General features: G+C 41.5%; 1 protein-coding gene across 1 annotated transcript; it reads left to right on the top strand.

Annotated features, from left to right (window-relative positions):
- Positions 1 to 248: 248 nt before the first annotated feature.
- Positions 249 to 16,519, top strand: TIA1 (TIA1 cytotoxic granule associated RNA binding protein; the record flags this gene model as incomplete). Its single annotated transcript, XM_018558875.1, has 12 exons — positions 249 to 345; positions 2,618 to 2,716; positions 4,879 to 4,933; positions 5,207 to 5,239; positions 7,370 to 7,457; positions 8,334 to 8,409; positions 10,176 to 10,284; positions 11,314 to 11,409; positions 11,494 to 11,578; positions 13,303 to 13,426; positions 14,317 to 14,462; positions 16,359 to 16,519. Coding segments are annotated over 12 exons (1,153 nt in total), but the record flags the coding sequence as incomplete, so codon positions are not given.
- Positions 16,520 to 16,732: the final 213 nt, after the last annotated feature.

Genomic DNA, 16,732 nt, shown 5'->3' with positions numbered 1-16,732 from the left:
GTGTTGTCCGTTCTGGACTGAAGGTCTGTGGTGTAGGTGAAGAACTCGGCCTTCTACTAACAATATCTGTAAATAGATTTCTTAAATCCACATTGGCTGAGCTTTTTTGTTTGTCATGACACATATTGGAAGAAATCATCTTTGTACATTCTAAGCAGAAAAATTTGCTTTTTAAATTGACTGTTGATGTGTACTTTGTGTGCGCTGGTTTTCTTGCTCATTAACCCCTTTTGCTTTTTGCTTTATAGGTATGTGGGTAACCTGTCTCGAGATGTCACCGAAGCGCTGATACTTCAGGTGTTCAGCCAGATCGGTCCATGCAAAAGCTGCAAGATGATTATGGATGTGAGTTTTCTTTGGTGTCTTTATAGATTATGACAGACCTAGAAAAATCTTCACAAAGTCTGAGGCAGCTCTGGAAAGGAGGCAAAAACAGAGGCTTAAAGTGACCCTGACTTCAGGAGTTGGATCTTAAAAATGCATTCATGTGCCCTAGGGCTGCAGCTAACGATTACTTTTCATAATTGATTAGTTAGCCGATTTATTAACTTCGATTAATCGGATGAAGAAAAGAAAATGAATACCGTAATTTATTTCAAATAAAATACACAAATGCAGCGTTGCAGACATAAAGTTTACTTCAGAATAAATCGGTATGCACTTTTTTAGAAATCGGACTGCACTGGAACGCAGAGCATTGCAGTACCGCGCATTCCAGTGCGGCCGATCACACTGCAGGCGGGAGGTGCATTCGGGATCCATTGAAATGAATGGCACCACAGCACAAAGGTGGGGAGGCAGCAAAGGCAGGACGGATGCGTGGCAGAGGTGGAATGGGGGTGCGGCAGAGGCGGAACGGGGGGCTCGCCAGAGGAAACACGGGGCGGCAGAGAAGCAACCTGGCAGCGGGGGAAGAGTGCAGTCTCATTGGTCTGTGGGACACCGGCCTCTGCCTATACAGGCGGGAATTGAAAGGGACACGGACTGCTGCAGCCAGCACCAGCGGGGAGGAGCAGAGGCAGCAACTAATCGTAAATCAACTAATCGATGAGAATCATTGCCAACGATTCTCATTATCGGATTTAATCGATTAGTTGTTGCAGCCCTAATTTACCTCCATCTATTAATGAAAATGTATCTTATTTGTCTATCACTCGGCTGTAGATCCTCAAATCTTCTCTGAATTGGTGCTGACACTGTCCTTCCTTCTGGAGGCTGGCTACTCTTGGTCCCCGTGTGTGTTGTAAAGGAGTCACCGCTCCAAGCTCGCTTCCGTGATGGACTACAATCTCACGTTCTAGTTTACTGATTTGTACTTAGATTGGAGTCCATCACAGGAGCGAGCTTGGAGAGGTGACTACTTTTGTTCTCCATGGTGCCCGTGTGTGTTGTAAAGTAGCCACCCTCCAGAAGGAAGCACAGTGTCAGCACCAATTCAGAGATGATTTGAGTATCTACAGCCGAGTGATACACAAATAAGATTTTTTTTTTTTTTTTTTTAAATAGAAGGGGTAGAGAAATGCATTTTTAGGATTAACTCCTGAGTTTAGTGTCACTTCAAGTACTTGTTCCCCCTCCCTTCAAATTCCCCTCAGTTTTCATATATAAAGTTGTAGTTGCCCCTTAGAAGCTGTGATGCGCATCACTGAGGGCATAATGTTTTGTTTACTGTTCTGCCCTATGGCATACTGTAGCCCTCCTGCACAGATGTACTTCTCAGGCAGGTGATCAATGCACAGCTCACTTTATCATGTGACTTCTGGTCCATATACGGTCACATGATACACAATGCAGCGGAAGTGCGCTGGTCACTTGTCTGGCGAGTATGTCTGCAAAGATTCAGAGATGAATGGGCAATATGCAGATATCAGGTGATTGGACTCTGGCCAGAGCTGCGAGGACTCTCTTAACCTCTCCCAGTCCAGGAAATCCCCAGGTTTTTGGGAGGTTTTGTTCCTAGTGTCCCTAGGTGATGGATGTCTCGTCTCCTGTGGGAGATGTGGTAGTTTAGTTACTTTTTATTTACATTGATAATTGCTAAACACTGTACAGAAAACGGGGTAGCTGCCCTGGGAACCCAGAGCTTGTGACACTAGTGGGCCGGCCCGGGGACGGACTGACTTTGAATGATGACTGACAGGATAACTTGAGTTTTTCCATGCTAGCGATGGAAAGTGTGACTTGGCGTAATGAGATATCATAGGTTTACTCCTTTCAGTCACACACCATTCAACCATATTTAGCCAATAAATCAGAGAGAGATACCATACCCACAGCATCCCAAATTCTCAAATCCAACAAAGGCATACTAAAATGTTTTTGTTTTTTTTAGCACTATGGCCTGCTCCTGTAACTAGGCCTGCTGTCACGAGAATGGATCTCGGGTTTAGAAAGGCCATTCACTGCTTTTAGATATCTGTCAAAATATCTTTGAAACCAGGAGAGTTCTGTGCGGTTAGTCCATATCCTGTGGAGATGAATAGTAGTATTTGGAAAAGAATAATGGGTTAGGCAATATAGGTTTTTATTACTCTTTTAGGAGGCGTGGCATTGTCTTGATTTGTTCTTGTATTTTTAATGTACATATCCCTCTAATGAGATTTTTTTTATCAAGCAGACAGCTGGTAATGATCCCTACTGCTTTGTGGAGTTTTATGAACATCGCCATGCTGCTGCATCCTTAGCTGCTATGAATGGGAGAAAGATAATGGGCAAGGTACGTCTATTTCACATGACCAATGGCGTTACGTTCTCAAGGTGTCACAGGAAAACAGCACGATATTGGACAAGTTTTCTAGGACTTGGCTAGGATGAAGCTCCACTTGTGGAATAAGAAATGCAATGCTCCTCAACCTATGATACTTTTTACTTTAATTACAAAGAATATTGCAAGCTCAATAGCTGACTATAAAAACATAATCAGTCTCTGTAATATGAAAATAGCTGCAAGAAACGGTAATTCATGTGAGGACATTCTATTTCTGGGGACATATACAGTGTTCAGAATGCTCTTTGCTCCCATTGTTAGAAGGAAGAAACATTTGACTTTGTTTAGACATTCAAATGTGGCTGCACATTTATGTAAAAGTCCATTATATTGTCCTCATTGCACCCCCCATCCTCGCCAACAAATAAATGCACCATTGTCCCGGCCAAAGCCTTGCAATGACTTTAAAATATCAGAAACTGACAGGTTACATGTCTGTGAAGGTTCATTCATCCAGGTCATGGTATAGCTTTAAAAGATAATCCAAGGCAACTGCACTTGCTGTATTTTTGTTGAAGACGTTTCACTGGACATCCGACCAGCTTTCTCAATTCAGAATAACTGTTACTAAAAATTATGTAGGCATAAATATGGTGAATGTTGCTCCAATCCACATAATCTGTTAGTCACAACCAGGTGTTGAATGTATTTGCATAATTGTTTTTGATTACATTTGCAAAACAAGTTAACACCTTCTAGCTTCAATTATGCAAATGCAATCAACACCTGGTTGCGACTAATGGATTATGTGGATTGGAGCAACATTCACCATATTTATTCCCAGAGAATTTTTGTACAAGTCATTCTGAATTGAGAAAGCTGGTCAGATTACCAGTGAAACCTCTTCAAGAAAAATACAGCAAGTCCAGTCACTTATTTTTTACAGATATGACAGGTTGCATATGCGCAGGGTGAATCCATAGTCTATAATAGGAAAAGCAGGTGATGCTTAAGCTGGCCGCACACTATTTGAATTTTGGCCATTTCTTCAGGAACCAGACGAAATTCACACAGTGGGTGCTGCTGTTGGTACCCTTTCGGCTGGGGGCAGCTGTCAGAAGATAAAGGAAACTGTGGGATTGCTCCAACACTTTGATGCGTTGATGGAGGAATCTGTTCTATCGCTTTCATTCTGCCTGCGCATTGAATGAAAACAAATGGAACAGCGTATGACCAGCTTTACATTTGCATTGGGGCCACGCTGTGCATGTGCAACCTGCCAACACATTCCCAGTGCTGCAAGATTCTGACCATCCTATAGAAGGGAGAATGACACCTTGAGTTCTGAAGTGTGGGTGTATATATAGTAATGTGTATGTGGTGGGCATGTTGCAAATCATATTGCAGTTCCTGAAGTAAAACAATATAGAAGGCAGACTTGTAGCAAAGGGTATTGCTAGTAGGCCTGCAATTAGAGGTGCACCAAAATGAACATTTCAAAACCGAAATGGAACAGAAATAAAGAAAAGAAGTCAGGCCAAAACCGAAAGTTTTTTTATTTTAACTTTAAAAAAAAAGAAACTTTTAATTTTTTTTTATATTTATTCATTTTGTATTTTTTACTTTTATGTGCTTCGGGGAAATATTGGGGGTCTAAACAGACTCCTGATATTTCCCTTTTAAAACAGAAACAGACTGAGGACAGATTCATCAATCTCTATTTCTGCAGCCCCTGTTATCAATGAACAGGAATCCTCTATACTGAGTGTTGCTGTTTATTCATAACTTGTGCACAGAGTATGTTTACTATAACCACAATCATGAATGAACAGGAAGTGAGGTAGATGTGATGTAGATCACTTCCCATTCATTCATAATTGAGGATATAGTAAACGTACTATGTCAATTATTTACAAACACTCAGCGATCACTAAGCTTTTGTACACGCCCTCCATCCTGACATGCTGTCAAAGGAGGCTGAGCGGGAGGGTCGGTGGTGCTGCTAAAGCTGCATTATAGAGCAAAAACATCAGAACAAGGAAAGTTCCATGTGGCTGCGTTTTGTTTCCTCATTGGATGGTTTCTTCTAATAAGCTACTTCTCAGATTTGCCTGACTTGTAGAACTCAGTTGAAGGTTTGTTTACCAATGTGATCATTTTATTTTTTAAAGGAAGTTAAGGTTAACTGGGCTACCACTCCTAGCAGCCAGAAGAAAGATGTGAACAGTAAGTTTATCACGCATTGCACTAGTTAATCAGTCTCTTCTGTTGGATAAATGCATATTACCTTAAAACCACTATATACAACTGTGACAATCTTTAGATTAGTGTTTCTCAACCTGTGATTAGCATAAATAGCTCAAACACTTTTTAACAAATTCCTTTCTGTGATGGTCTGGGTGCCATGACCGAAAGAAGGTTGAGAAACACTGCCTTAGATAACTTGTATTATTGTGTCTGTGCTAATATTTTAAGAACAAATCTAATCTTTGTCATCAGGTAGTTCCGTTGTCAACACACTGCGTTCTCAAGGTAATTGTGTCTTTTTATGGATAAAAATTAAATCTCTCGCCGGGTGACCAGCGACAGTCAGGCTGTTCCTATATCCACTCCTTTCTTCTGCCATCACCCTCTCGAGCTGCCTTTTTTCTGATACTTTGGCAGTCTTGAGCTCATTGAGTGTAACCAGTGAACCTAGCCATTCCTTAAACCATAGCTAACCCCCTGTATCCCATAACTTCGGCGTCGCTGGAGATTCCACTTCTATGGAGGTGGTTCTGCTACAAAACGCAGTTGTGGAGCTACTTTTAGATGTTTAGATATCTTTTGCTGCTTTTCTCGTGCTGAAGGCTTTGATTACATGGTCTATATTTGCTCCTAGCATTAAACCAGCAATGATCTAGAAGGAGCTATATCCTATTTTTTTTTTTTTTCCCCCACCATAATGCCTTCTTCAAGGAGATTGCTCATGACTCTCAAACATTAAATGAACGTCTGTGAATGATATGTGGTAACGTGCAGATCTCAGAGGTGGCTTTGCACAGAGATGCATTTGATTATGGAAGGCCTTTCGCTTTCTGGAGTATGTTGCTTTGAAATCCGCTATAAAATATAATAATTATTGTAATATACACCATTGTTCAAAGAAAATAAAAAAGTAGATGTTTGAAAAGCACTCGCCACATTGTAATATGCAGGCCCCCGTCCCGCTGCTTCTATTTGGTTGAACTGCCTGCTTCAGAAAATAAAAAAAATCAGGATTTATGTGTTCAGGATTTTTTCAGTCTCGTTTTATCACTGACTCGGACATCGCTATCTTTAAAAAAAAAAAACACAAACAAAAAAGACGAAAATATATGTCCTCCTGTGACCCATAGTCGCCATATAGCCCGCTATATGCTGACAGCAGAGGACCATGCTGCCGGGAAAAATCCGAAAAATATTGTCGAGGGGAGGGGTGGCATCACTATGGAGAGCAGTGAGTGAAAGTCATTGTTCTCTGCAGGGAGAAGCAGTGAGCAGAGTGATCAGTTGTTTGTGATCACTCCGTTCTCGATCTATAGAGCCAATGTGCAACAACTGCAGTGTCACCCTGGCTTTCACTGTTGGGTAGAGTACATTTGTCTTGCAATAGTTCTTCTTTAACACTGTACCCATCAAGACCTGCTGGCAAAGTGTACAGTGTTTTACAATTGAAAGCAAATTGTAAAATAAAGCCCAATAACTCTCCTGGACTGAAAAATCAGTTCATCCAGTATATGTGTGTGGCACTACCATGACATATTTTTGTTGAGTGCCTGGAGTTTAAATGACCCGTAAATAGATGCATTTAATCCTCCGCTTTGCTGAGGATGTGGTTACTACATATTGTAGTGGCTGCTCTTGCCAAAGGTAACGATCTCTGCATAGTGGTGTATGTTAGAAAAATTATTATACAGCACAGCTTTTGGCAATCTTGGTATATTCCAGAAAGGGGAAGGTCCTTTTTTGTCATACATAGTGGTTGTATTCAAATTGGACATGATGTCTTCATCTATATCATTCCGAGTGAGGGAAAGAAAGAGGTTTATTTCCCATTGTAACTAATCACGTTCTTGCTGTGCTTTTTGCCATAGGCAATATCCGTTTTCTTTGAGCTGGCAACAATTCTCCTTTTAAGAAGGCATTTTATTGTATACATAGTTTAGGATATTTTGATCTATAAGAGTCTGAAGCTTCCACCTTTTTATGTATATGGCATTTTCTGCCATGTCCTATGTGCTTTATGAAAATACTAAATATCAGTTGTGTTTGAACACAGAAAGTAGATCTATTTTTCACTTCTTAATCTGGGCATATTTAATATTCCCCTAATTTGTTTAATAGAAAAAATGTATATTAAATGTAACTTTTATTGATGCCTACCTGGCACACAGTTCAGAGGTTGAATACAGTATCGGATAATTTCCAATATATGTGGGCTATACATAGTATTGAGCAATGTGTCTAAGTTGGGGGCTTTTCTTTAACATCTTGTGATTCTAATGTACATTAATGCTGCACTTCCTCCATATAATGGAGCAATATATATTGTGTTGAGTAAACTTGTCATTTGTCACATTTAAAAATATGAAAATGTTGTTTTCCCCTTTCACCCTGTTCCCATCTCCTTCTCCCAACAAGATCATTTCCATGTTTTTGTTGGTGATTTGAGTCCCGAGATAACAACCGATGACATTAAAGCTGCCTTTGGACCTTTTGGAAGAATATCGTAAGTAGAAAGAAAAGACGGAGTCGACCTTTTTCATGTTGTAACTTCAAAGTCCTTTAGATACATGATGCGTTCTCCAATCCTCATTCCAAATAACATCACTGTTGAATTTTTTTCTTTTTTTTTTTTTCTTTATTACTGTTAACTGGTTTTTAATATTTAATTTCTCAAAATTTACAGCTGGCCACAGACCAAAAAGGGGGTTAACGCATTGACCTGAGAATTCAGTTAACAGGCCACGTATGCCCTTTTTTTTTAATTCCTATTTTTTTTAAATCTATATATATCATTTTTCCTATTCCGTTTTTATTATTTTTATTTCCATTTAAGTAATTGAAATTGTGTTTGCAATGACCAGGAGCAAATTGCATGGTTTAACTTTTTCACAGCTGGCGTGGTCTGCAGAGCACCATTGTTGCAGGTCTCTTCTGCACTGAAAGAGTTAAAAAGTAAATGGAAAAAAAAAAACACACACATCCACAAATTTTAAAAGGTGTACAAATATTCCCGAGGTTAAATGACTCAATTTTCAGTCGCTTGCTTTAGCCCATGCTTGATGTGGAAGTAGCCATGTTGTGAGTGGGATCAGCTGTAGTTTGTGTTTAATGTGTTAGAATCAATAAATTTGCATGTACACCTGATCACGTGTCATTCCCCTCCACCCCGTTTTAAATAGTTTTTAGCTCTTTAAGACTGAAGTAAGGCTTTAAACTTTTTTTATTTGTTGACGCTTTCTACTTTGGCCTTTTTAAAAAAGGGACAAAGGAGTGATATGGGGTCACAGTGTGGTCTGTTGTGATTTGCTTCCCTTAGTTGTATTTGCTTTCAGAATTGCGATTCCATAAGTAAATGAGTGTTTTTGTTTTTTGGTTGCAGAGATGCGCGAGTGGTGAAGGACATGACAACTGGAAAATCGAAAGGCTATGGTTTTGTCTCTTTCTTCAACAAATGGGTATGCATTAGTTCTCGATTTTGTTTTTGAGGTTTGCAACCTTTAGCTCTCGTTCACACGGGTAACGGCCGGCCCGTAGAGATCCCTGCTGCGTGCATGGCCGTATCAGGCAGTTTCCAGGAGGGACAGGTGCTGCGTGTGATTATACGCAGCAGCCTGTCATTCTCTGTGGGAGTACGCCGCCCTACGATCACTCGACCTGCACGTCCGTGTGGGTGTCCCTACTCGGACGCAGACAGGATCCTGCAGGTAGGGCCGCGTACTCCCATAGAGAACGACAGGCTGCTGTGTATAATCATACGCAGCACCTGTTCTTCCCGGGAGTGACCAGATACAGCCGCGCACGGATCTGTACGGGCCGGCTGTTACCAATGTGAATGAGGGCAAACTGTTACCTGATATCAATTTCACCTTCTAAATTGGTTTCATTTGTTGGTGATTTCCAGCTTAAATACGGCTGATTTCACTTTGAAAGAAAAGGGGTTTTCCTATTTTCTTTTTCTTTTCTATAGAGTAGAAAAACCCCTTACTGACACTGAGGCTGCTAGAGGTATTTGAGCAGCACAGGTTTATTAATGTGCGAGGAACATTTAGATCCCTAGGTGCTAACGCTTTCCACTTTCATTCAAGAGCCGACATGTTTATCCGTTACCCCCGTTCAGAATCGTGTATTAGGGAGGTAGACATTTGGCTCATCCTATGCAGTAAGAAGCAAGGTCGCCTTAATATATAAGGGCCTCCTCCCCATAACGAATAGCAGGTTAAAAAAAACTTGCAGGGGAAAAGAGGTTTTAAAATATACTTGCCTTATCCTCGGTTTCCACCCGTGGAGCCTAGGAAAGGGTGGTGATGTCATCCTTCTGGCGAGATCCTGGGCAATGCAGCTATCGTGTTGGAGCACCATCTTGCAGGATTGGGGAAACTGAGCATTCCTTGAGATCTCAAGAGAAGGATGTCACCCTGCAGGATGGATCCGGAGGGAAATAAGTATATGTGCTCTGTTTTTTTTTTGGGGGGGGGGGTTTCCAGCTTTAGAGCTTTGTTTTTTTACGGGGGGAGAGGTCCCTAATATATTTCTGTGAAGGTTCCCCTTCATCCAGGTCATGGTATAACTGAAAGATCAAAGCAACTGGACTTGCTTTATTTTTCTTGAAGATGTTTTGCTGGTCATCTGACTACCGTATTTTCCGGCGTATAAGACGACATTTTATACTTATAAACATCCCCCGAAAATCGGGGGTCGTCTTATACGCCGGCATATATATACGCCCTAAAGTGTCAGCCTGCTGGATGTGCGGTAATACTGTATGTGCGGTAGCTTCGGCTACATACAGTATAGCGCGCTGAGCCAATCACGGCGAGCGATGTACACAACCTCTGCCAATCCAAGCAGGCTTTGTATTCATAGAATACATCGCTTGGCGTAATTGGCTCAGCGGGTTATACTGTATGTAGCCGAAGCTACATACAGTATGCCGCGTACATCGCTTTCCGTGGTTGGCTCAGCGTGCTATACTGTAGCCGAAGCTACCGTACTGTCATAGACTTGTCTTTCCGAGATTGCTGCAGCAGCGTGTCTGGCGCTTTCAGCGTCGGCCGCCGCTCACGGCTCTGTTCTTCACTTCAATGTGGTGTGCTGGTTACATCTTTAACAACTTTTAGATGCCTGTTTCTCAGCATTATTTGGTGAGAAGTCTGTTTGCAAAGTGTTTTGGTTGTATTGTATTCAATGTTCACAGGTCTTTAATGTCTTCTTTTCCTTGCAGGATGCAGAAAGTGCCATTACACAGATGGGAGGACAGTGGCTTGGTGGTCGACAGATCAGGACAAACTGGGCCACAAGAAAACCTCCAGCCCCAAAAAGCACCTATGAATGTAAGTTTCCGGGAGTAGCTACAATTGTATATCTCTACCATTTAGAATATGTGATCTGTTATTAAAGTAGTCATAAACAAAGTATTTAACTATTTGCCCAAACAGTCATCATGTTTCCAATCTGCTCCAACTCGCTCAGCGTCCCTAAACTTTGTGTCCAGTACAACATCACAGGGACAGAGCAGTGTCCAGCAGCTGTCAATCTATTGCTTAGAGAAGGGAAGAGAGAGGTGGGGGGGGGGGTGTTGAGAGCAGCCTTGCCTTGTAGTGCCTCACTACCACAAGATTGGCTCAATAGAGCACTGCAAAGAAAAGGAGCCACTCTAAAACAGGAAATTAGGCTCTAAAACCTTTAGAAATCCAGAAGCAGCATCCATTGTAAGTGATGACATTTGCAATATCTGAAGAAACCTTTTGACTTTAATATCAGTGAAAAATGCATTTTGAAAATATTAGGTGAGGGGTGGTTGGCATTGCCTTTTTCTGCTTCGTAGTACACCCGTTATGATCAATATAATGTAATTTAAGCTCCACCTTTTGTTCATTACACTCCAGCAACTTTTATATGTCCAGCACAGAGAGGCAAAACAGAATTTTAAAAAATGTTATGCGTATTTTGTATGAGACAAGAAATGGAAATTAATACCGTGCTTTAACAACAAATATTCTGTAAAGTCTAAATCTACTTTCGTACCTGTCCAGACTCATTATTGATGTTTTTTTATGCAAGTGCTTTATCAGCCCATGGCTTTCTTGAGATTAGTTTCCCCCGTGTTTGGCTGACTCTGGAAGTTTAAAATAAATACAGTGGTATTCTGGGTTTCACAGATCCCTGACCTCTGCCCTGAGTTTAGAACTATATCTGAGACTTAACTAGATGCTTTGATGACTTTACATTTGTGACCGGTATATACTTGTATAGATAGAAACAAGTATATTGGTATTATGTATGGTTTCTGTAGTGTTTTTATTTTTCATGTCCTATAATTAGATCGTCTATTAACTTTCCTAAATATGCTTTCCATGCAGCCAATACAAAACAGTTGTCTTATGATGAGGTGGTCAACCAGTCAAGCCCCAGCAACTGCACTGTTTATTGTGGTGGTGTTACATCTGGGTTAACAGGTAAGTGCTTTGCTTTTCAGGGCTGTTGTATTGTTCCCTATGGAGTGTACTTGGCATTTCATTTATTGTCTGTTTCTTCTACAGAGCAACTCATGCGTCAGACTTTTTCTCCCTTTGGTCAAATAATGGAGGTCCGCGTTTTCCCAGATAAAGGGTACTCTTTTGTACGGTAAGTTCAGCTGCATAGGGATCTGGGTCCTCTCCTGTCTTTTGTGCATGTTCCACTTGTGTATGAGCAGATGCCACAAATCCTCCTCTTTGTGCTTCTCTCTAATCTTGTTCTATTTTTTTGCTCGTGGAGCCTTAACTTTAAGTCAAGAAAAGCTTTACCAACTGCCATCTCCCTGTTTAAAGGAAATGCTCTTACTAGCCACCGAGGCAGTCTGATTGCACATCAAAACTGTCCAATAAAAATGGGCTTGGCCATTAAAGTGACACAAAACTCAGAAGTTAAATCTTAAAGGAGAGCTATGAGGTGAGTGAAAATCACTCATCCTCATAGTTCAAGCCGACGTGTGACAATGAAACTGTCACACGTCGCCTCAATAGATCGGGAAGTGAGTGAACACATACCGTCGCTCGCTCACTTCTCGATCATCTCCCTGCAGAGAGCGGTGACTGTCAGTCACCGCTCCCTGCAGGATTCCACCCTCCCCGTTCCTATCCTCCAGCGCTGAGTGGATAGATAGACAGAGCCCGCTGTCACTCACACAGCTTGGTGGATGTTGACAGTAATGTTGGGATCCGAGCTTTGGGTCATGGGAGGACGCTAGTATATGTCCTCCCGTGATCTTAAGATAACTATGGGGAAAACACTTACCCATGTAAGTGCATCTATGTAGGCATTCAAGTACCTTAACTATTAACAAAAATGTATCTTTGTGTATCACTCGGCTGTAGATCCTCAAATTATCTCTCAGGAGTGAGCTTGGAGCGGTGACTACTTTACAACACACGCAGGAACCATGGGGAGCAAAAGTAGCCACCCTCCAGAAGGAAAGACAGTGTCGGTAGCAATTCAGAGATGATTTGAGGATCTACAGCCGAGTGATACACAAATAAGATATATTTTTGTTAATAGTTCAGGTACTTGAATGCATTTTTAGGATTAAACCCCTGGGTTTAGTGTCAGATCCCTTTAACCGAGCAACACTACATCACGGAGGGGCACGGAACTGGCTCTTTTGGCATGTATCCTTTGAGGTCTGATGTTAGGCAGGGATTTCTATTCAAAAGTCTTTAAAGTAGAGTTCAACTTTAATATAAAGTCAACCTTTCCTAAGGGAATTGCAGGGGCTGCCATTGCTCACCTCCTTATGAAAATGTGAGTGGCCAGGCTGGAGTAAAGTCCATAGTCCTAGTCCGTATCGGCATACTCGTTCTGGGTTAGTAACCCAACATATTGTATCCAGAGGTTCAACAGATAGCTGACGTCTTTAAAATGAGGTTGGCAATTGCCACTTCCTCATTTCTTTATTAAAAGTATAAGCTATCTTTTATCTCTAGAATATTAGCCATATAAAAAGCACTTCGATAGCTTTTTGTAAAAAGAAGTGTTTTTTTTAGCCCCGTCTGATCAAAAAGGGGCTATAAAATTGTTACATGCCAATTATGTAAAGGAGTCGGGCAGCTTTTGCTGTATTGTTTGGCATTGAGGATTTCCTGTATGGCCATGTACATGTGCTCTACCTGTCCATAATAAAGTTTGGTAGAGTTATATTGACATGATCTTGCTTTTTTGGGGCCTGGAAAGCATGTGAATTATTATCTTTCCCTATCCATGTGATCTAAACCCATGGAATGCCTAGAAAAGTTGCCTCTTGTTTGCATGCAGGAGGGGTGTAAAGCGGCATATGGTGAATATTATTTGATGGTGGTTTTGTGTATTTACAGGTTCAATGCTCATGAAAGCGCGGCTCATGCTATAGTTAGTGTGAATGGAACTACTATTGAAGGTCATGTAGTAAAGTGCTACTGGGGAAAGGAGACTCCAGATATGCTGAACCCAGTACAACAAGTAAGAGCACTTCAGGTCTTTTACAGTCTATTATTCTACACTAATTAAAGTATTGGCTTTGTTAAGCAGTCATGGGCTGCAGAGAGAAATGACATAGTAGTTTTATGCTGTAGATATAGGTTGATGAAAATGGAAATTCATTAGGACATTTTCATGAAAGCAGCCCTTCTACTAATCCCTCTGTATAGTAACATAAATGGTTCCCCTTCCCTATAGACCAGTGTGTTTCTGTGACTAAAGTGCACCTGCAGCTGATTTGTCATAGAACATGACTGTGTGTGTAGTAGACATAGCGGCAGATAACAATACCATGTAATGCATATATTTTCACCTGCAGAAGGTGGTGGCCCAAGTATGCAATTGTGTAGAGGGTTCAGAACAGATAAGGGGACCTCTTGTTGGAACTGGAACTCCCCTGTACCATCCAGTTCCAGATCAAATTAAATATTTCTAGAGATTTTTCACTTCCTGTCCCAATAACCCCAATGTGTGTGTGATGCCTCCTATCCAGTGAAGGAGCACAAAGTCACTAAAGCTGGCCATACACTATGGCTGGCTCTTGATGAATTTCCTGAAGTTCTTCTTTAACTGCTCGTTTTTGTCCAGGGCTGAAAATAAGTTTTACTTCCCTGAACCTCGGAGCCTGCTTGCAGTTAGACCAATCCTCTCAGCATCTCCTCTGCCCCAATACACTGTGTTGGTTAAAAATGTCCATTCTGGCACCAGAAGACGCCATTTTATACAGTATTTCTTAGGATATTAGCTTGTTATTTGAAGACCATTTGCTCCTTGATGATGCATATGAAACAAGTGTTGAAGTTGCATTAGTGTGTTCATTAGTTTACCTTTTTTTCTTATTGTCTTTATTTTTACTCCCTTCCCACTCTCAGCAAAGCCAAATTAGCTTTCCGCCAGCATATGGACAGTGGGGACAATGGTATGGAGGAGCTCAGCAAATAGGCCAGTATGTGCCCAATGGTTGGCAGGTGCCTGCATATGGAGTATATGGACAAGCTTGGAATCAGCAGGGCTTCAGGTAAGGATTTAATGTATTTCACAGTTCATTAAAAAAAAATTTCCCCAGATGCATGAAAATGACCAAATGCAGAGTCGGTAACGGTAATCTGTACTTTTTCAGAATTAACATTTCTGCCCTAGACTTGCGAGTTCCCAATTTGATAAAAAAAAAAGTTTCATGTCCCTACGTGCACGGACCTATAAACATAAATGCGCGCCGGGCGTGCCTACGTGCGAAAACAACCATTACACCACACACATTACATATCACCGCAAACGTCGCAGTGTGAGCAATACTTCTAGGCCCATCATTCACTGATAACACTAAACTGAGCGGTTAAAGCGTCGCCTATGGACAATTTTAGGCATGGTAGTATTTTTTCGATTTCACGAGTGCGCGCATTTTTAAAGCTTGACCTGTTTGGTGTCTATTTACCTGACGTGACCCCGTCTTTTATATTTTACCAAAAAATTGTAATTAAATGTTTTATAACATAATGTAGGGAAAACAGTTTTGTTTTTGTTTTTCAAAAACTTTTGGTTCTTTCTTTCTATTATATAGTAAAAAATAACGCCCCCCCCCCCCCAGTGGGAGGAATAAATACCCCCAGAAAAATGGTATAAAATTCATTTCAGTACAGCGTTGCATGACGGAATAAATGTCAAAGTACCACAGTGCTGAATACTGAAAAATGGCCGGGACAGGAAGGGGGATTAATACCCCGGTTTAAACTCATGAATTATTTAACATTTATGCAAACAAAAAAAATTATCTTGCAGCAAAAGGGATAAAAGTGCTTCACAGACACCCATGGCCGCTGCTTACTGAATCCCATGTGCACATGCCCGGGGATTTCTAGTTAAAGGAGAACTATGAGGTGAGTGATTTCCACTCATCCTCAAAGTTGGAGCCAACCTGTGACAAAGAAGCTGTCAGACGTCGGCTCTATTGATCGGGAAGTGAGAACGCATACCGTCACTCGCTCACTTTTTGATCATCTCCCTGCGTATAGCTGCCTGCAGGGATTCCCTACCTCCCCTCTCCGATCCTCTAGCACTGAGTGGCAGAGCCCGCTGTCACTCACGCAGCTGGGTGGATCACAACATTGTGATTGTATTGTTGGGATCCGGCTGCGGCGCTGTCAGTATATCGCGGGCAATAGCCCGCGATATACTGAGCTTTGGGTCATGGGAGGAGGTTAGTATATGTCCTCCCATGACCCTAAAGAGAACTATGAGGACAAACACTTACCCATATTTCTCTTTTAAGCCTTTAGCACCCTGATGTGCCTCCTGGCATCCTCCTCGGGGGTGCCTAAAAAAATGTTGTGGTAGTGGGACTGTAATGTGAAGGGGATCTTGATGTAAGAAGGGGAGGACTCGAATATAAGAGGTGGGACTCTGATGTAAAAGAGAGTGGGAGCTCTAATGTTAAGGATGGGGGAGTGAAAGGGGGCACTTTGATGTGAAGGGGGAACTGGGGTGCCTTGAGATTTTTCATACTTTTAAAGAGTTCTGTGACTAAAAAAGTTGACCGGTAACACCTTTCCATGCACTTTAGTACCAGTTTAAGAGCTGTCCTAAACCTGAGACAAATGTAGTAACTGATTCCAGATCACTTTATAAAAACGTTGGTTGCCTGGCTGTCTCTGGCTTCATTGCATTTTGATTCAGTGATCTGAAATGAGATCACTTCCCTTCACTTGTGGAAAGTGACGTGGATGTTGTCACACAAGAGCCAGGCACATCACACTGGCAGGTTGTGTATCGGATTCCCTAAAGGCCAGACTATGGGAATGAGTAACCCCCTGAATCCAATAATGAGCATTAAATTGGAAACACTTGATTTTTTTTTTAATTATGTTTTTTAATGAGCTAGACCGATTCCATCTCTTTTTTTTTTTTTTTTTTGCAGTCAAACGCCATCATCTGCAGCAGCCGCAGCAGCAGCCGCAGCATGGGTGGGACCAAATTATGGCGTTCAACCTCCTCCTGGACAGAATGGAACTCTGATCACAAACCAAACAGGCTATCGTATGGCTGGATACCAAACGCAATGAGAGGAAGGACTCCCCAACACATACACACACACCCCGGCTGTCTGTCGCTGGCCCATTTGTTTACTTTGATACCATTCTATAATCATGTCCGTGCAGATGTCAGATACAGTATATTTATTAAAACACAACAAAAAAAAAAGTAACCATTTTTTTAATCATGACATGTTCACCAACTTGGTTAAAAGACAAACTACAAAAATAACTAGAGATGCTGGATGTTTGCCAATTT

Source organism: Nanorana parkeri, unplaced genomic scaffold, assembly GCF_000935625.1.
Source record: "Nanorana parkeri isolate BGI_ZX_2015 unplaced genomic scaffold, ASM93562v1 scaffold365, whole genome shotgun sequence".
NCBI lineage: Eukaryota > Metazoa > Chordata > Amphibia > Anura > Dicroglossidae > Nanorana > Nanorana parkeri.
Note: the sequence above shows the minus strand (reverse complement) of the source record. Positions and strands in the feature narration are given on the sequence as shown.